This window comes from Hypomesus transpacificus, chromosome 13 (genome assembly GCF_021917145.1).
Source record: "Hypomesus transpacificus isolate Combined female chromosome 13, fHypTra1, whole genome shotgun sequence".
Classification (NCBI taxonomy): Eukaryota; Metazoa; Chordata; class Actinopteri; order Osmeriformes; family Osmeridae; genus Hypomesus; species Hypomesus transpacificus.
In genome coordinates this window covers 11128201-11148859 of record NC_061072.1, presented here as the reverse complement: position 1 = coordinate 11148859, position 20659 = coordinate 11128201, and the positions used below count along the sequence as shown (strand labels likewise).

Below are 20659 nucleotides of genomic sequence, written 5' to 3'. Positions count from 1 at the left end.
ATTAGATTGATTAAGTTATTCTTCCCAGAGCTTACACTGCAGAACTTTCTGAGGATATGCCAGTGTCTGGTTATTGCATAAGGACACAACACCAGAAAAAGATTATTTTCAGTGCTCTATTATATATTTTAGGACACATTTATTTACAGGTTGTTGGGTTTTAAATGTGATATTAATTATCTAAGTGACATCGTTGTCAAACTATCATCACATCTTGCAAGGTTTATTGCTCACTTTCAAGTAATTCATCTGGGAATGCTTAAATGCTTTTATGACGGGAAGTGAACAATACAAGTGAGAGGAATTAACTTATTTACGATTATGGAATCGAAAGCGGGCCATGCCAGGGCTTTTTGGTTGAGTGTTTTAGTGTGTTTTTCAGTAATGAAAGACTTGGCATTGTTTACCCATAAATATGTGATTAGATGACTGGTTGGCAAGAATACAAAATTTGCTTTGCAATATCATAAACCTCAAGACTTATATCCTTAAATGTCAACCGTAAACTATGAGGATGCATTCTTGGTCTGATGAAAGATTGGGCAAATAATGGGGTTTAGAGTTAGGCTTGGAGAAAACTGTGGAGTGATTACCAATGGGGACAACAGCATCAGCTAAATGTGCTTGGGAGTGGTTTTGATCAATCAGATATCGAATGTGTCTCTCTTTATATCCACCACAACCATGCACACGTTCAATGGCTGTCTTGTCACATCTGGAATTGAGCATTTCTTATGTAATACTTACGCACACACACACACACACATCTCACTTAAAAGCACATTCACAGGGATGCACACACGCACATCACACACACACACAGCGAACTCATCACACAGCACACTCCCACACAGAGATAAATATCTGCACGGTTGCTAAGAAAATGGGGTGTGATGATAAATGGAGTCTCTGCATGCTCAGGCAGATGTGAGTTCCAGCCATTCTCTCTCATTATGACGGATGTTCAGCAACCAGGAACCCCTGGGACAGACATCGACTTGCCCAGCACCCCACAAAAATAATGACCTAGAGATGGATGGACCAAACCATAGACTTACACTCGGGGGAGAGGGGTGTGGATGTGTGCGTGGCGTGTCAGGGCTGGGTAGACGGGGGGCGGCCATCATAGTTCTGTTTATCCTCGTTGCTGTGGCGACAGAACTCTCTCCCAGCTGGTTGTGCTGGTCTCTCTCCCTCACACACACCCACTGAGATGGACTTACAGTATGGCTGACATCATCACTCCCCGCCATGACTCCTACTCAGGGTTTGAAAGAGCTGAAAGTACACACCTCCCTGCTCTGCCATCAGCTAGCTCACGGCCTCTGGCATTGCATGTTGAGCAGCGTGTGACTGCCAGGGCTGCTTCAATACAGTCAGCTCCATCCAGACAGGATGACATCTAGGGAGATCGGGCCTTGCTGTTTATTTGAACATACATCAAAGGTATATCAGAGAGAGGAAGAGGAGAGGGTGTCTGTTTTCAGTTCTCTCTCTCTCTCACCAGAAAACAAGGATAGGAGTCAGACCTTCAGTATCAACAGAGGGCAGTAGTGTACTGTTATACTGAGCTGTCGCTACAGCCTTTATTTTATACACCTAGCAGAACGAGACTAGATTTGCTTGCAACCCTTGTTATATGGTAGATACAATATTAAGACTTTTGTAAATCACAGAAAGTTCTTTCGCCCCCCAATTTTTTTTAAGAGTTGTGGTCCAATGGTATGTGGCTGTAGTACTGCTTACTATCACCAGGTGGCATCATTCTAACCTACATTTTTGGATTTTTGGGGACATCCAGAATGGGTGTCATGCCCTAAATATACACTTTGTAGTCTATTTATAAAATAATGAGTCAAAACACAATGACAGTTACATTGATTGATTTATTTTCAAACTTTCCTTAATAAATAATGCACATGATCTAACAACATCAGGTACATAATTTCAAAGGGTCAAAATATCTAGTTTTGTTATATTTTGTTTTTCTCAATAGAAATAATGCAGGCACTTCACCAGCTCAACAGTACAGTTGTGCAACACAGTCACAGGATAACAGGTCACAGGACCACAGCAAGTACAGCTTAGATCAAAGAAACAAACTCCTCCACCATCTTGGACATGAAGGCAGGCACGGTCCACCTCAGAAGCTGCTAAGCAACATCCTTGGAGCCAACTCTGGCCCCAAACTTCCATCCCAACTTGATCTAACCCAGGAAATACTAGATTGCCTAATCTATCATTACTATTTTAAAATGTAACAAAGCCTCCATGAACGTATATATTTGAATGTAGATCTAACCATCTTTGGGTCATTACAAGGTCTTCCACTTCCCAACAGTCACACAACACCAACAAGTATAAATGGTATGAAGAAGATAAGAGTCAGGGGACAGGGCCGTATAAAAGAGTAGATAACCACAGACTAAGCATCATTAAAGATATCCTAGTGTGTCCACAAAGTGCCAGGTGAAGGCCTTACCCACCAGGCCTCTGGTTCTGTTCTTTACTACAGTACGTATCCCCTGTACCCCTGTGGGGAAAGCCCCCTTACGCACATGCAAACATTGGCAGACAGGCACAGGACCATACAGTGCAGGACTTCATTTGGCAAACACATGATGTGTTTGTACAGTATGTACAGTATGTATGGGGATAGAACTACAATACATGTGTTATGTATGCATTTCATCATCAATATAACACATCTACTGTAGATTCCATAACAAAAACAAGAGGGATGGTGTTCTTCTGGATTTGGCTTCATGTCTCTTTATGAACATCTACTTTATTTCCATGCTTTGGATTCAAATGAAAATTCTCAACTTTAAAAGTACACACCTATAAAAAGCACAAGACATCTAAAACACATCCTTGTGGGTAAATAGTAGTGAGGGCAGTCTCCAAGTCAAAATATATAAACTCTTCTTTTAATTCACATCAGTACAAAAGCAACCTATACTCTCCCTGTACGTTAAATGACACCCATCACCCTTTTCTTACAAGCCTGACCCAGAACAGAGGCAAATAGTCCTGTCGACACTCCATGTAGGAGTTCCTTAAGATATGAGTTGGAGTTCTCATATCCACAGATCTCCCCAGAGAGAGAGGTGAACATGCTACTCTAGGTATGAAGTACAAGGACATAAGGGGGCATGAATGAAAGGTTCAGTATGTTACAGAAGACTGAGCACTAGTACAGAACCTTCCCAGCATCCACCCCCAGAAAATACAGACAAAAAGAAACAAACATCGGAAATCATGTCAATAAAAAAAACTAGCACGAAAGAAGCTTGAAACAGCATCCTATCACTGAATGAGGAGAGCAGAGCTAAATAGACAATCATGGATCACATGGAGCCACTTCCTGTCTCCCGGGCCAGGCAACATGTGCTTTGATTGGTCAATCAGGCTGGACAAGACGAGCTCTGATTGGATGAGCTCTGTCCAATTGCCTCCTGGATTTGACTGTCCCAGTCCCGTTAGTGCCAGCAAGAGACACTAATGACCATTCAACAGGATGGGCACTGGGGGAGGGAGGGGGAAGTGGAGTCATATGAAGCAGGGCAGGATTGGGGGTGGTGTGACGCTGGTGGTGGGTGGGGAGAGCGAGGGGCAGAGGGGTGTAGAGAGAGAGCCCTGTCACACCAGGCTGACATGCAGGTCTGTGTCCTCCAGAGGGACGGAATCTTCCAGAACGTCGCACTTTCTGTTTACCAGCCCTACCTCGCTGCGCCGTTTCCACGGCGACGCCTCGTGGTCCTGGCCCGTCACTTGGAGATGCGCGTCTCCTGGAGCGACAGGCGGGATCTGGGCGACGCGCCCTGGTGCCCTCGCCACGGCAACAGGCCCAGGAAGTCCTGGCTGTCCAGCGTCAGGCTGAGCGCCCGCGGGGGCGGGGCTAGACGAGCATGCTGGGGGGTGGGGGAGGGGCACTGGAGAGACGGCTGGGGGCCGTGGGACATGGGGGGTCTGGTCGCTGCTGCTGTAGTAGGAGGAGGAGGAGGGGTCCCTGTGCTCCTGTAGAGGGGGAGGGAGCGGGGGAGGATAGGGGAGAAGGTTAGAGGGGGAGAATTTGGGGAGAGGACAGGAGAACGGGAGAGGGTGGGAGAGTAGGGGAGGATGGGGTCAGGTGGAAGCAGGGTAAGGGGGCGGGAAGGAAAGGAGCAGAGGAGAGGGAGAGAGCGAGGGAAAATAGGGTGAGGGAGAGAGTGGGGGGATAATAGGGTGGAGTAGTGAGGGTAGAGAGGTAGAGAACAGGGGGAGGGGGAGAGAGTGGGGGGAAAATAGTCATTCAGATGTAACTGGGCACACGGTCGCGAAGGTCGTAAGCTGAGTGCTGTTATAACAGGGTCAGGCAGAGGCATGGGGAGTGGGCAGCAAGAGCAGTAACACAGTAGTACCTATGGTAGGACTAGGGCCGGTACAGTACAGGTGGTACTAGAGGCAGCAGCAGTGGTTTAGCAGCTAGGGTGGCGGTAGCAGGGTGGCTGGTTCGTAGCCTGGGGGCTAGGCTCGGAGGGCAGCAATGGCAACAGGAAGAGGTGGTGAGGATGCTGGCATGGGGCAGGAGGCAGACAAGGAAGCGGAGAAGTGGCGGGGCCACGTGATTGGACGACGGCAACGGCGGGCGGGGCCGAGGTCATTTTTGGAATGTTAGTATGTCACTGTCACACCTCACTCTCTGGAAAAGTACATGGAAAGGACAGACAGAGAGACAGACAGACAGACAGTAAAACAGTCAGTTACAGTAGGGGTATTAAGTGGATGGATGGGACAGAGCACAAAGGTTCAGAAAAGGCCCTCCCACTGCAGAGCCAGAGACTAAAAAAGATCCACCGATGTTAGACATTGTGGAGTTGGAAGACGAGAATGCGAACAAAATCAGAGAAGAAGACAGAAATCTGATCAGAAATCAAAGAAGAAGATGGAAATAACAAAATCACAGAAGAAGAGAGAAGGAAAAAAATATATATATGCGAAGAAAGAGACACAGAGAGAGGAAGAGGAGGATGCTGACGTGAGGATGCCATCCCAGCATGATAGTTCCTGATGATGGGAGGGCAGCCGGCTGCTCAGCCTGATGATGGGAGGGCAGCCGGCTGTTCGGTCCTAGGTGTTATGGAGTGGGTGTGTAAGGATGACGATGACGAGAAAGACCAGAGAAACAGATGATCCAGGAAGGGGTTCTTCAGCATGATGAAGGAAAATCGTTCTCAACGATGTGAGCCTCGCGGATGGAAGCCTCCAGAGACAGAATGGGGCCTGAGACCAACGCCTCAGACGTCTTAAAGAAGACCATGAGAACACGAAGCAGGAAGATGGAGGAGAAACGCCTCCTGGAGAACCCCGGACGCCAAGTCAAGATGAATGGATGCCCATGAGACAAGATGAAGTAGGCTGAGTTAGTCGACATCAATTAATGCCAGATGATAAAGAAGTGGATGTCTACACTGGTTAATGAGAGGGATGGGGATGGGGGGGTTGTGTGCTGAGGACACTAGCCAGTGATGAATGCTCAGACGTGGGGTGGAGGTGAGGGGGTGAGGGGGTGTGAACGATGGTCTTGAGAGGGGGAGGCGATGGGAGAAAGCTCCATTCCGCTACAACTAGGCAGGGGAGGAGGGAGAGGCGGACCAGCCAGAGAGCAGCTGGCCTACTGCTATGGCGTCAGGGGTTAGGGGGCTGAGGTCAGGGGTCACATACGTGCTGCATTCACCATTGTGGAATGTATACCTCTGTATACAAGGGTTGGACAGCCGTCTGGCCTGACGCATCTGCAACAACACAGTGTAGCTTCATTAGGAGAGAGAGAGACAGAGAGAAACATAGAGAGAGAAAGAGAGAGAGAGAGAGAGAGAGAGAGAGAGAGAGAGAGAGAGAGAGAGAGAGAGAGAGAGAGAGAGAGAGAAGAGTGAAAGTTAGCAATAAATAGAGAAAGTGAGAGGAGAGAGGGACTCATAAAGGAGAAGGGAGGCAGGGGGAGTCGAGGAGCAAGGCTGGGGGATGAGGAGTGTGGGCGGTGGGTGTGTGTTCTGAGTTTTCTCCTGGGGGGATGGGTCATAGACCAGGACTGCAGTCTGGCTGAAAGCTCCAACCACCACCTGGTCTACCTTTATTCACAGCAATGCCCGACCACAACAGTATGTGAAAAGACACGCTGGAAAGAAAAACATGATTTTGGGTGCATTTGTGGGTGACATCACACAGGAACACGGACTCCCAACTCTGTATGGAACACTAACATGCAGCATACTAACATTCCACCCTCCAGACAGGATGCTGGGGTTTATAACATTGGGACACAGACTTGACAAAATGTGTCTCCAAAATAACATCAGTGTGTTTCCACCCCTAAACACAGGCTTCCCTTTGGTGGAACTGTCAGGACACTAACATGGACTTCCCCCAGACACACTGACCTCACAGTCCCACGTGACACCAGGGGTGAACTTGACATCTCCACAAGCCCCACGGAACAGATGGAACTGTGCCCGCTGTGCAGTGCGTATTTCACGGGAGGAAGTTAAATCGAGCGCGGGTTTTCCTGGTACCGCGTGGGTACGTACCGAGGCTGCGGAGCGACCTGGCCCTCTCTGGGCCACGATGGCACCGCTGATGGCCTTGATCCAGCTGTGCATCTCCTCTGGACTGTCCGACTGGAGGGAGAGAGAGAGAGAGAGAGAGAGATAGAGAAAGAAGGAGAAAGACAGGGAGAGAGGGTGAAAAGAGAGAGAGATAGAGAAAGAAGGAGAGAGACAGGGAGAGAGGTTGAGAAGAGAGAGCGATAGAGAGATGCGACCTGGTAAGGTTCTGCTGTAGACTGTTGTAGTGATATATCATTAGGAGATCATATTCACATTGCTCAATAACAAAGTCCAGGAGGAGGACCTCACCTGAATGTAAAATGTTCTGGAGCTGGTGACTACCTCAAACAGATTGTCCCTCATCATTAAGTCACTGTAGGGAAACCATACATTAACTACCACAACCACATGGCATTGTCCCAAGCAGCATATTTTTAAGAGTCAAGTTGATTTAAAGTAAAGAAGACTAACCTTTGTTTGCACTCCTGGACTTTGTGAACCTCTTTCAACTGAATCACTTTGAGAGGGTCCCTCTCCTGACAAGGAAAAACAGAGAGAGAGAGAGAAAGAGAGAGTAGCATGTTACACACCACACACAGGCCTCAGCCAAGCTGGCCTTGAGCTCACTGGAGACATCCCTCTGCCCCTCCTAGAGGCCTGGAGCACAGGGCTTCAGAGGGGGAGAAACACGCCACAGCCAGCCAGCTGACAGATCCAGGCCCCATCTGCACCAGACTATGTGAAGCCTGGGATTATTGACAACAGGCCCTCATTGACAGCTATATTATTAGGATGGTAACAGGAGCCCTGCTTACCCTGTGATAAGCACGCAAGCGTGTACAGTCTCACATGCCCCAAACAAACACACAAATACGCACACAGACACACAGCATTCAAATTCTGCAAATTCATTGTAGATAGAAAAGAGGTTGATTCACTGTGTATTTATATCATAGACAGCACAGTGTTCAGAGCAGGTAGTTTGGTAGTGAGGGTGATTTTGGACCAGGTTTGGACGAAATGTTCTTCCTCAACAAGGTGTGTATGTTGGAGTTTAGTGTTACACAGGAGGTGGTCTCAACAGCCCATACACACGCACGCACACACACACACACACGCACACACAAGCTGGGACATGCCAGGCTGTCCACACGTGAAATACCAGAAATGGAATTCAGGACACATTCCACAACATGCTGAGACAACAATCCCTAAAAGCAATACCATCCCAAGACACACTTATACAAACTAAGCACAAAAGACACAAACACACGCCCACGTACACACACGCACATGACTTAGCAAGCCCTTGGGGCATGAATAAATCCGGCATCATTTCAGAGAGAGCCAGGCAGGGAGAGAGAAAGAGAGACAGAAAAAGAAAGGAAGACAGAATGGGAGAGGGGGATCTAATTAGTCTCTATTGTCTGTGCTAGCACTGGCCCAGTGGAGAGTGTAGTGTTGCAGCTAGCTAACCCTGCTAGAGGCTGTGTTAGCGTGTTGAGCTAGCCTCCACCAGGGACAAGGCTTGGCTATGTATTAGAGGCTTTACCAGAGCCTTAGATAGCCTTGAATAATGCACAGATCCACACTCATCTCTCTCATTCTGCAGCTCTCTCTTTCTTTGTCTCTCACTTGTTTTTCCCTTTCTTTCTCTTTCCTTAATCCCTTTCTTCAGCACCTCACAGTCATTCACACAGCAGCAACATTCAGGGTGTGGTCGAGCACTGCCCTTTGTGTGTGTGTGTGTATGTGTGTGTGTGTGTGGAGGTGGGTTCAGGGAGGGTTGATCAATGGCACACAACATTGTTTGTGTGTGTGGGAGCGACTTTATGTGTGCCAGCTTTCACATTCACCTGGTCAGTCTTGAAGTAGCTGACTGCGTTCTCGTCCAGCAGAAAGTATCTCCTCTTCCAGTTCTTCATCTGAGAAAGTTCATCAAACACACGGGACATTTGCGCTCGATTTGCCTCCCAAAAGTGAATTCAAACGCACCTCAAATATTCAAGCATTGAATCTCTGCCTGGACAGCTGCCTGGAAGCTCTGTAGCTAACATTCCACTGATCCTAAAGATATAGACTAAATATAATGTCCCAATGCCTCCCTCCCACCGGACTCCCCAGGCATGGTGCTAACCCTGCCGCTGAGAGCTAGCTAGCCTGTGGACAGCATTCCTGATTGGGTCAGAGCGGGTGCATGGGAGGTTAATCATGGTCTAAGAGAGGACAGGACAGGCCAAGGATGAACAAACAACAGGGGATATAAGACATTCCTCCTGGGACTGTGTGATAACCACTCATCCTCTGTCCAGCAGGCTGTCCAGGAGCCTGTCCAGGAGGCTGGCAGTTTATGGAGCTGAGGAGAAACTCACTGCAAGTCACACAACTCAATCTTTTGGTTCACATACGCTCAATACAGATGAATGCTCGTCCTCTCTTTCTTTCTGTGTCTCTCTCTTTCTCTACCTCTGTCTTTTCCCTCCTTCCATCTCTGTAGAACCTGGCTAAAGGATCAGAGAATGTCGGCTCGCTCCAACTCAGCTACATTTCCAAGGTCAGTCATCGTCCAGTCATATCCTGGCTCACATTTTGACCAGCAGCATAGTTAGACTGCCACTTACCATCATTCTCTCTGTCTCTGTCTCTGTCTCTGTCTCTGTCTCTGTCTCTGTCTCTGTCTCTGTCTCTGTCTCTGTCTCTGTCTCTGTCTCTGTCTCTGTCTCTCTGTCTCTGTCTCTCTGTCTCTGTCTCTGTCTCTGTCTCTCTCTGTCTCTGTCTCTCTCTGTTTCTCTGTTTCTCTGTCTCTGTCTCTCTCTCTCTTTCTCTCTCTCACCCATCCATCTCTCACCCATCCATCTCTGTCTGGCCCTGAGACTCACCACAGCGCCCTGTTTCACACAGTATCCAGCCTTGATGACTGTCTGGTCCTGGCATCCCCGACCCAGGAAGTAGGGGAGCGGACCATGGCCTTTCCTCAGAGCCCCCCTTTCAACCCCATTTTGCCCCTCCCCCTGCTCCTGCAACACACACACACACACAAACACAGATATTAACAGTCAGGGGGGTTGTTATGGAGACTGGAGGTCAGGATCGATCTGACGATCCCATCCTGAGAGTCTTGCCCACACAGGAAGACACATGACTCATCTTAACTTCACAAGAGAAGTTGAGTGTCTAGGTTAACTTGGTTTGTATATAAAAGGGAGGGGGAACCTGACCTGGGTGGCAGTGATTATGGGGACCCCCCCTATGATGTCAGTCCTGTAGGAGACCTGTTTCATGGCACCCAGAGACTCCTGGTGGGCCTCTGTGTAGGACTGGGGGTCCCCCGACTTGGGCACCTGAAACACCACACAGCGACAGGCTTTAAGACATCATCCAACATGGCCCCAACAGTATAAACAACACAGGTTTGATCAGAACAGCAGAGCAGCAACCAGGCCTGCCTGTTCACACAGAGGAGATTCTCTCTGCCGGCTGCCCAGTCATGGTCAGCATGTGCTCAGCATGTGCTATAACAGGGAGCGTGACACACACACACACTCACACACACACAGGCACGTACACAAACACGTTCATAAGAGCAGGACAAAGGGAACCATGAGTGAGGTGAGTCACAGGCTGCCTCTGTTTGGTTTCAAGGATTCTGAAAATAATGTTTCCTTGGAAAAGAAACTGCTAGCATAGAATGAACCGGCACAACGTAGGTAGGGTGCTTGCTTCTGTGTATTAGTGTTTCTATGGGTATCTTTGGTAAGTGAGTGAATAATTTTTCAACGGGATTCTGTGGAGTGGTACCAACAATTCTAATCAAACAAACGTATACACACACACAGATACACACACACTGTATGGTGTGTTACAAACTGTAATAAATGTGTGTGCACTGGTGTGTGAACCAAAGCCTGGGACCTGGTTGGAGTGTGTGTGTGTGTCAGGAGGGTAGGCATTACAAGCCTGGAGGCAGCACACAAACACATACACTAATCAATGACTTCAGTCACTACATTCACTATGTGAGAGCACTCTGTAACCTCAGGGTAAAGTTAATGGTACTTCCACAAACACACAAACAAACACACACACACGACAGTAGAGTGACAGTAGACCACTGCTACCTAGCAACACACGACACACAATGTGTCACAGCAGTCTTAGAGGGGGAGGGGGGGATACAACCACAGTAAGTATAAGATCCTGTTTAGGACTAATACAGTAAAGAGTGAAATATCCCTTTAAGGACTAAGACTAGCTGAGGAGCTGATAAAGGCTGAGGGGAGGACCTACGGTGATCTTGGTGGCATTGTTGAGAATGTTGACCCATTCCAACAGGTCCTGCTGGTCATTTGCCTGGAGGTAGAACTTCCTCATCCCCGCGTTGATAACTGGAGAGGAAGGCCGGAGAGTGGAGGAGAGAGGAGGAAAGAAGGGGAGAAAGAGGGGGAGAGAGGGGGAGAGAGAGGGGGAGAGAAAGGGGGAGAGAAAGGGGGAGGGAGAGGGGAAGAGAAAGGGGGAGAGAGAGGGGGAGGGAGAGGGGGAGAGAAAGGGGGAGAGAGAGGGGGAGAGAGAGGGGGAGAGAAAGAGGGGGAGAGAGGAGGAGAGAGAGGGGGAGAGAGCCAGAAAGAGTGAGAGTTTGTGGTTTGGGCCCCAGGGGAAGGTGTTTCTGTCAGGTTAGCTACATTAGCACATGTGAATTATACATCTAACTTCACACACGTGACATATTGTGTTCCTGCTGACTACCGTGCATCTGAAGTGAAGTTCTGTAGCTAGCGAAGTGTGTGACGTGTGTGAGGAGGAATCCAAACCGAGATCTAGATCATGCAAATAACAGGCTAAATATACCCACCCAGGGTTTTACAGTGTGGGGTGGTTGTGGGTGTGAGAGGGGGTTCAATTGGGAATTGAGTGAGCATCCTGCCCAGGGGGCGAGTGTGCTGAGTGTGCTGAGTGTGCTGAGTGTGCTGAGTGTGCTGAGTGTGCTGAGTGTGCTGAGTGTGCTGAGTGTGCTGAGTGTGCTGAGTGTGCTGAGTGGCAGGTCAGTGGAGGGTCATCCTACAGCTTCCTCCCATTCAGATAGAGAAGCTGCTGTGACCGCGCCACAGGGGGACAAAGGACCCACGTAGCACCACCACGTCACACAGGAAGAGCTCCTGCTCCTGTCCACACGCACACACACACACACACACACACACACGGATATTCATGTAGCTAAAGTAGATCACTTGGTAGATAATTGAGACTTACCAAAGCAGAACTCAGCCTTTGGACGCAGCTTTGTGGCGTCGCTAACCTGAGACAGAAAAGGAAGAGAGAGAGAGAGAGACAGAGAGAGTGAGAGAGACAGAGAGAGTGAGAGAGAGAGAGAGAGAGAGAGAGAGAGAGAGAGAGAGAGAGAGAGAGAGAGAGAGAGAGAGAATGAGAATGATGGTAAGTGGCAGTCTAACTATGCTGCTGGTCAAAATGTGAGCCAGGATATGACTGGACGATGACTGACCTTGGAAATGTAGCTGAGTTTGAGGGAGCCGACATTCTCTGATCCTTTAGCCAGGTTCTACAAAGATGGAGGGAGGGAAAAGACAGAGGTAGAGAAAGAGAGAGACACAGAAAGAGAGGTACGAGGATAAAATGTGGAAAGCAGAAAAAACGAGAAAGAATTAAGAGAACGAGCAAGAGATTCGAAAACCATGTTTGTGTTTACAGTGAGACAGAATCGTCAAATCAAAAAGTACCACTGTGCTTGAGAGCAACAACTATATTTGAAGCATCCCAGGACTCAACATGAAGGTTAGTTGTCTGAACAGGACAGGACAGGCTCAGTGTGTGTCAGAGACAGCAGTGCAGGAGAACAGGGCTGGGCTGGGTCACACACTGAGGACTAACTGACAGTCAGGGTAGGAGAAGAATCAGAGCTTTCATCAAACTTTAAGCAGCTCTCAGAGACAAAGTGGAGAGGAAAAGAGATGGGAGGGGAGCGGAGGAGTGGGTAGGAGAGGGGAGGAGTGGGTAGGAGAGGGGAGGGGAGGAGTGGGTAGGAGAGGGGAGGAGTGGGTAGGAGAGGGGAGTGGAGGAGTGGGTAGGAGAGGGGAGGAGTGGGTAGGAGAGGGGAGGAGTGGGTTGGAGAGGGGAGGGGAGGAGTGGGTAGGAGAGGGGAGGAGTGGGTAGGAGAGGGGAGGAGTGGGTAGGAGAGGGGAGGGGAGTGGAGGAGTGGGTAGGAGAGGGGAGGAGTGGGTAGGAGAGGGGAGGAGTGGGTAGGAGAGGGGAGGGGAGGGGAGTGGAGGAGTGGGTAGGAGAGGGGAGGAGTGGGTAGGAGAGGGGAGGAGTGGGTAGGAGAGGGGAGGGGAGTGGAGGAGTGGGTAGGAGAGGGGAGGGGAGTAGTGGGTAGGAGAGGGGAGGGCTGCAAAAGAAAAAAGGAGAGCCGAGGAGAAGAGAGGAGAGGTGAAGATAGAGACGAGCAGGGCAGACTAATGCAGAGCTCAGAGCAACATCAATAAAACATGTATTTTTGGGAGAACAAGACCAAGTCTGTCTTAGTACAAGTTGTCCTTACAGGGCTCAATATAACCTCACAACAGACTGTTCTAGAATGTGTCTCATTACAGACAGATAGACAAACAGACATACAGGCAGGCAGGCAAACATTTAATATAGAATTATGGATAGATGGATACATGGATAGATGGATGGATGGATAGATATATAGAAGGATGGGCAGATGGATCGATCCACCACCAGATAGAGACATTATCTATAGTACATGGACCATTTCAGGAAAGTACAGACCTGTGAAACATGACTCCTGACCACAATCCCCGCCCCCCTCCGCCTGTCTTTCTCTCTGTTCCTCCCTGTCTATCTCTCTCTACAAATACATAACATCAGACCACAGCAGACAGACAGTGCTGTGCACGCTTCCTGTGTGGCTCTGAGTGGTCTCAGCACACACACAGATCAATCCTATGCAACACTTTATAAGATTAGCTCAGTATCAACACACACTCAACAACACACACAAAAAGGAATAAGTGCACACACACAGACACTCTTAACTAACCTTCGACATGGCCGAGAGGACCACTTGCTTTTTTATGCTCATTCACCAAACGACATCAGCTTTGTTCAAGGAAGCATGACGTAAAACTGCTATTACATGCACTGGTTTACCTTGGAGGAGTCTCAACCTCAAATCCTCTTATTCACTAACTGTTCCTCTGAGAGGGGACTACATGTCCCAGAGTACATTGGGCTCACCTGTTAGGTTGACGATGTATTCGTCTTGTACGGGGGAGTCAGATGGCTGAGCGGTTAGGGAATCGGACTAGTAATCAGAAGGTTGCTGGTTTGATTCCCGGCTGTGCAAAATGACGTTGTGTCCTTGGGCAAGGCACTTCACCCTACTTGCCTCGGGGGGAATGTCCCTGTACTTACTGTAAGTCGCTCTGGATAAGAGTGTCTGCTAAATGACTAAATGTACCACAGTACATTGCGGCTTCGTCTGTGGGTAATATACTGTATGGGCTCCTTCAGTTGTTTGTGTAAAAGATGGTGATCTAGCCTCCATTTCCTAGCATGCTCACCTGTGGGTTGTCCATGTACCAGACCAGGCTGCCCTCACTGGTGTCCAGGATGAAGTAGCGGCGCAGGAACTTGCCGCTGTTCTCATTTTCCTCTATGTCCAGGAAGCCACAGAAACGGCTCTGCCGATCCACATAAGGCATCTCCCCGACCCTGGGCCCCCCCTGCTCATTCCACTGAGAGAGAGACAGAGAGAGACAGAGAGAGAGAGACAGACAGAGAGAGAGACAGAGAGAGAGAGATAGAGAGAGAGCGCGATGAGAAACAGACCAAGATTGAGATGAACACCGAGGTAGAGAGAAAAACTGTTTCATGAAGTTCAGCAGCTTCCCTGTGCAAGTAGGCTGAGTCACTAAAGTGTGTTCATCACTAGCTAACACATCACAGCATCCCTCTCCTTCAGCGACAGCCTCACCCACTTCCCTGCCCTCTGTTCCACTGGCCAACCAGAGCCAGAGCAGCCACTATCATCAAGGATATGCATGCAAACGGGGGAATATCATAAACAGATTAGGAGATGTTATCATGTCCATAAATCAAACAGATCAGCTGAGAAACTGATACACACCAACACACACGCGCGCACACGGCCACATGCACACACACGCCCACACACACGCCCACACACACACAAATGTCATTTCAGGCAAGTGATGATGAGTTTGCAGGCTAAGCCTCAACTTTATAATAATCCTGCCTATTCTATTCCCCCAAACAAACAGAGTCTCCATACATTATCTAAGTGCAGGGAAAACAGGCCATCTAAATGTTCATTTGGCAACATTCTCTGACCTTCTCCCCTCCCCCCTACGGTCCTAAACGTTGTCCCATCTATTTCATCCACATTCTTTAGATACACAAACACCCACTCCCATATCAATTCCCCCCCCCCCCCACACACACACCCACAGAAGCAGACCAAGCCTGTCAGTGCTGCTTGGCAGAAACCAGCGTCCCGTATTTCCGCTCACTGGTCGCTGTGGAGGAAGTCAGAGTGTGTGCCGGCCGAGGCGGGAGGAGGGTGTGTGTTTATAAACATGGCAGAGCTCTGCTGGAGAACAGCTGCCATGCCCCGTGGATATGGGATCTTAACCCAGGCTTGGTTCCCATGCCACCCGGCTATCCATCAACAGGCTCAGGACCAGCACACTGCAGGAGACACTGCAATCATGTGACCTTTGATCCAGGGGACTTGACCAATCAGGACAAACAGGGACAGAGATGGGTAAGTGAAATGACTGGGATGAACACATTGGCCTGGCCTGGCGCCCTGGGGATCATACACACACACAAACACACACACACATTCAGACTGGAGCTCTTACAGCCATACAGTCATTCCTGTCCCTCCAGAAGGACACACCCCTGTCACTGTCTCACAGCAGGAAACGTCTCCCAGAGGAGAGGAACTCAGTCAGAACAGGTCTAAAACCGGACTAGTGGATGAACAGGAAGGTTCTGGACTGTGAATGGGGTTCTACCTGTACAACCAGGATGAACAAATCGAGAAAGACGTGGCATTCCTGGAACATGACATGGATGTTGGCTATTATCAGCATGCTTCCACAGGCATGGTGTACTCACACCCCACACACCCACACACACACACAATGTGTTCATAGTGCAAGTGCATCAGGCAGACAGAAACAGATGCACAAGAATCAACACACTTTCTCTGTCTCTTTGCTCTCTTAACGCACACACAGACACACACGCACACACACACACGTGCGCACACACACAGGATAGGCCACCTGACTGGACACAACTGAGCAGTGCAGGGTCTCTCCTGGGGCATTAAGGAGCATGGCCCCAGAATAGCTCTCTGCCTCTCTCCCTCCTTCCCTCTCTCCATTCTCCCCTCTGTTATAGGCCATCTGCTTCTCTTCCTCTTCTGGCTTCATCCCTAATTTTATCTTCTCTTCTCCTCCTCTCTCCTAGCTCTCCCTTTTCCTCTCCCTTGCTGTTGTCTCTCTCCCTCTCTAGCTCCTGCTCTCTCTCTCTCTCTCTCTCTCTCTCTCTCTCTCTCTCTCTCTCTCTCTCTCTCCCTCTCTAGCTCCTGCTCTCTCTCTCTCAGTGTCTTATGTTTCTCTCCAATTCCCAACCCCTCTCCATAAAACATCTAACCCTCATGGTGGCTCCCTCATCCATCTCTCCATTCCTCCATCCACTCTTCCCTTCAACCCCCCCCTCCCCCCTCCCTTGGGACAAAATATTTGGAAAAATGTTTAGGACCATAAGAAAAAGAAAGATAGAAACATGACTGAGATGACACTTTCCCTTTAAAACCAACACATGTACACACACATTCTCATACAGTCACACAAACACACGCACTGACCTTTGACTCTTGTCTTGACTGCAAAGTGCAGAGGGCCTGACCCTAGTCATCCCTCTGAGTCAAATGCACACACCCTGACACACACACACTCTGACACACACACATACTCACTGTGACACACTCACACTAACGTCAAGATAACATCAAGTACATAGGGGTCTCAGTTGGCTGAGCGGGTAGAGCATCGGGCTAGTAATCTGAAGGTTGCCAGTTCGATTCCCGGCCGGTGCAACATGATGTTGTGTCCTTGGGCAAGGCACTTCACCCTACTTGCCTCGGGGAGAATGTCCCTGTACTTACTGTAAGTCGCTCTGGATAAGAGCGTCTGCTAAATGACTAAATGTAAATGTAAGTACAAAGCAGACAGTAAAACTGTGGTTTGTACTTACTAAAACAGAGCTCTACACTGGTCTGTTTTGGTGTTTGATCTTTCTTAGGATCAGGGTTTGGGTTCAATAAAAGGTCAGAGCCTTGTGTTAACCAGGGTGACAGTACCTCAGGGACAGGTCTCTGTTTCCACTGACGTCTGCTTCTTCCTGTTCCCTCCACTCAACGAGAGATGAGAGGGATGAGACATGCTTTACTATTTCCACCCAGCACACAGACAGAAGCTACACACACACACACACAGTGTAAAACACACACCACTATCTACTAATGTTACGGTCTGAATAAACAAATCAGTTGGAGACATCTCAGGAACCAAAACAACAAAGCTTTGGCAAACGCTCAACTTTATTCTTAAATGTATTGGTAATCATACATTTCAGTGCTACCCTGTTTAGCTTGGCGGAAATTGCTAAAGACAGAAGGCTGTTTTTTTGAGGTAGGCCACATTCTGCTTATGTGAAAACTAACATGAATCAACAAGATGAACATCTGACAGTAGACTCTCTAGGGTCCATTATAGTTCTTTTATACACTAGTGATTTCTTAGGACTCAGGGGACGTAGTCCATGCTGCAGAATTGTGAGGCCAACGGAACTCCCCTACTAGGCTATATGTTAAAATTAATTTCTATGAGCCTGTCTCTCTGCTTCATTCTGGGTCTGTATGTCATCAAACCTACACGACATATGATTCAGTGTTTCCCCTATGTTGATTTTACCGTGGCGGCCCGCCAGTTGAGATTGCGCGTGTGCATCCTAGAACTGAAATTGTTATTATTTGCTACAGAATGCTTAGCCTATCAAGATCAAATGAAGCACAGTGTACATGCTTCCGAGTGGCCTACCTTAATCTGTAGGCTAGGCCACTGCATTTACAATAAATTGTTACGTCAATTATTAATTGGCAGCATTTATCATTTATGCCATTTAGAACATACTGTAAGGTGTCTTTAAGTATGCTAATTTTATTTAGGGGAAATAGGTAATATGTGCAATATTACATTAGCTATTAGACTATTACATTAAGGGTAAAAAGAAAAGTGCTAATTAAGGGTTAGCACTTTGTTTTGGCCGGGGGGGGGTTAGACCTGACCTGCCCCCACTGCTAAAAAAAATTCCTAGGGGAAACACTGCGATTATTACCTTGCTGTAACATAACGCTCCCCTTCAACAGTATATAATTAATATAATAGAAAGGAAACATATCTGAACCACACCTGGAAAGAAAGATGTTTTTATCTAAATCAGATTATCAAATGTGAGTTAAAGCGCCATAAAAAAGATAAGGCACATTGCCAATATTAAGTTATGAGAAAGCTATGGAGTCTGGCAACGATGGCATCCTGAATACATCGACATCGTTGAATTCAAACGACAGATCTATTTAAATAACAGTGGGCTATAGCCTATTTTAATAGATTACAACGATCCAGCTATTTCCTACATAACATGACATTCTAACATTCCATAAGAGTTTTATAATAACTGTATCGCTCTGTGGTTATGCTGTTAATTAAAAATGGAAGCAAAGACATTATATAGCCTGATGATATAGCACAACAGTCTATACTTTTCGATTGCCCTGCTACTGTAGCCTACATCGAGGGTTATCGCTCACAGTTGTGGCCACTGTAAAAAGTGGTGGAAATGAATACGCATTTACACTGCGTTCAAAGCAACCCACACATAGCGCAATAGAACAATCCAAGCGACGGCTTATTGCAAATCAATGATATGATTAGATATACTCACATAGTTCTGTTCTTTAGGAATTATATGTGGCAGCTTTTGCTATGGTATTGGTACTCAGTCGAAGCGAAAGGACTTTCAGCCTGTACAGTGAAGCAAGCGTCAATTAGGATTTTGAGATCTTCAAAATAAAAGTCAACCAAAATCCTAATCGAGAAAGTACTTTCAGCCGTTTTACAAAGGAAGTTGCATTTCAACCGTACATAATTCACACCAGTTTTTCAACCCCTAAAATAAAATACGTGTAAATGTATACATTTACCTTGCATCCCTGCCTCCAACAAACTCAATTTTGTCAGCCTTTTATGAATTGGGACTGGGTTCAAAGGTCATTGTAAAAAATTATGGGAAAGCAAGAATTTTCACATTGTATAACTGAAATACATTTTACTCCCACAAATCAGAGCCATAAAAGAGATGGCTCTGCTCCAAATATAAGTTGTCACTATTAACCTATCCTCAACTAATATTCTTAATGTCCCCTTCTCTGTCAGGTAGTGTGGTAGGTAGTGGTTGGCAGGGGAACCTGTCAAAAACACAGTTATGATAGATGTCAATATAAAGGTCAATTAAAGTAGGACGTTTTTTCTGAAGGTTTATAACTATTTGGGGCTTGCTGGCACTGTTTTCACGCTAATCGTTCAGCCCATCACCATTAATATTCCAACTGTAGCCTACCTGACCAGACCAAGGGCTGAGGTGGAGGGTGGGGACGTGGAGCTGGACGTGGAGTTTTGTTCTCTATTCCCCGCAAAGGATAATGGGACAAGTAGTTGCAGAGAACCAATTGAATGCCAACCCTTGGTGGTGAATAAACGTAAATGAACGTACATTTGACTGAAATACGTTTTTCCTCCCTCTTTCTAGTTTGGTTGTAGAAGCAATTTTTGGTTGACACACATATCATTTTTGTTTCAGATAAGAATATTATTAACGTCAGGCTGTTTCAAAAGGGAACAACTTCTGCCAAATTACTTTAGTGAGGCCTCATTTTTTTATTGTTTCATGGAATGTTGTTCAGCTTCCTCATCCGTAGTGATATTTGAATCTACGGCTAAATGTCAGGTATTTCCTGATGTGTAGATACGCTGTATTCATGAATGGCTGGCTGACGAACTGTTAGCGTGTCATGATCTTTTATTTTATCTGTATCGCCACTGCTAATCACTGTTGGCACAGATATCCAACCACCCACACATTGAAACTCACAAACATACACAGCTCCAAACAAGGAAAAAACATCTGGTATAACAGTTCCCTGTTCCAGGGGGACTTCCCAGGCCTTAAACAAGCCTTAATGTGCAGAGGGCTGCTAGCTCTTTGCTGGAGAGCGTTTCCATGTTTCAGACTGTGGCTCTTTGTGGAGAGATGGGAGTGTAATGACCTGAACAGAACGAGAGGTGCATGCGGAAACACACACAGACAGCGTGACCTAAAACCCTCCCATACCCACTCTCTGTGGGAGCATAGCACTGCTGGATTCACCACATCAGCAGGTTCATAATCTATACACGCATGCACACACACGCACATACACAGCCGCACACATGCACACACACACACGCACACACACACACACACACACACGCACACACACAGAGACACGTACATGAAGATACAGACACACTCTCTCTCACACACACACACCCACGCACACACACACACACACTAGTACAGTAGGTCCATGCTGATGTTACCGTAAGACAGCCCAGCTAAACCAGTCCTGCTGGAACAGCAGAAGGTAACACAAGTGGGCTACAGTAAATATCAACATCCTCCTGACTTGTGTGAGGTGAGAAAGCTGTGTGTGCTGGCGGAGCCCAAAAGCGGGTCAGGGAGATAAAGCCTGGCCTTAGGGGGCCTTGGTGGGAGAGGAGGAAAAGCAGGGAGCACTATAGCATCTGTAGGTCCTTCTGTGGTCACACCCTATCAGCTGCTCCTTCTCTGGGACTGTAGCCTCCTGCGTGTAACCCAGCAAGTCCTCTGACACCATCTGTGCTGGGTAGTTGACTGTAAAG

General features: G+C 47.7%; 1 protein-coding gene across 4 annotated transcripts; it reads right to left on the bottom strand.

The window, feature by feature from the left end:
• Nucleotides 1-1872: 1872 nt before the first annotated feature.
• On the bottom strand, nucleotides 1873-18742 carry plekha1b (pleckstrin homology domain containing, family A (phosphoinositide binding specific) member 1b). 4 transcript variants are annotated; one of them, XM_047032182.1, is made up of 13 exons: nucleotides 18645-18742; nucleotides 14165-14338; nucleotides 12085-12141; nucleotides 11835-11880; nucleotides 10875-10972; nucleotides 9806-9928; nucleotides 9467-9604; nucleotides 8444-8512; nucleotides 7059-7123; nucleotides 6897-6960; nucleotides 6570-6659; nucleotides 5707-5777; nucleotides 3676-4020 (listed from the first exon to the last, which is right to left on the bottom strand). In XM_047032182.1, exons 2-13 carry the CDS (start codon nucleotides 14303-14305, stop codon nucleotides 3771-3773), a joined length of 1212 nt encoding a protein of 403 aa, XP_046888138.1. In that variant the 5' UTR covers nucleotides 14306-14338; nucleotides 18645-18742; the 3' UTR covers nucleotides 3676-3770. The 4 variants fall into 4 exon arrangements, with proteins under 4 accessions (XP_046888136.1, XP_046888138.1, XP_046888139.1 ...); XM_047032183.1 differs by having other exon boundaries at nucleotides 5737-5777; XM_047032184.1 differs by having other exon boundaries at nucleotides 3801-4020; nucleotides 5720-5777.
• Between the last annotated feature and the right edge of the window lie 1917 nt (nucleotides 18743-20659).

What these genes read in the sequence shown, in the direction of transcription:
- plekha1b (XM_047032180.1), bottom strand. Translation starts at nt 14,305, where the DNA reads ATGCCTTATGTGGATCGGCAGAGCCGTTTCTGTGGCTTCCTGGACATA. An exon ending in CCATAATCACTGCCACCCAG is followed by an intron (nt 9,605 to 9,805) that starts GTCAGGTTCCCC and finishes TGTGTGTTGCAG; the next exon opens with GAGCAGGGGGAGGGGCAAAA. An exon ending in GTGTGAAACAGGGCGCTGTG is followed by an intron (nt 8,513 to 9,466) that starts GTGAGTCTCAGG and finishes GAACTTTCTCAG; the next exon opens with ATGAAGAACTGGAAGAGGAG.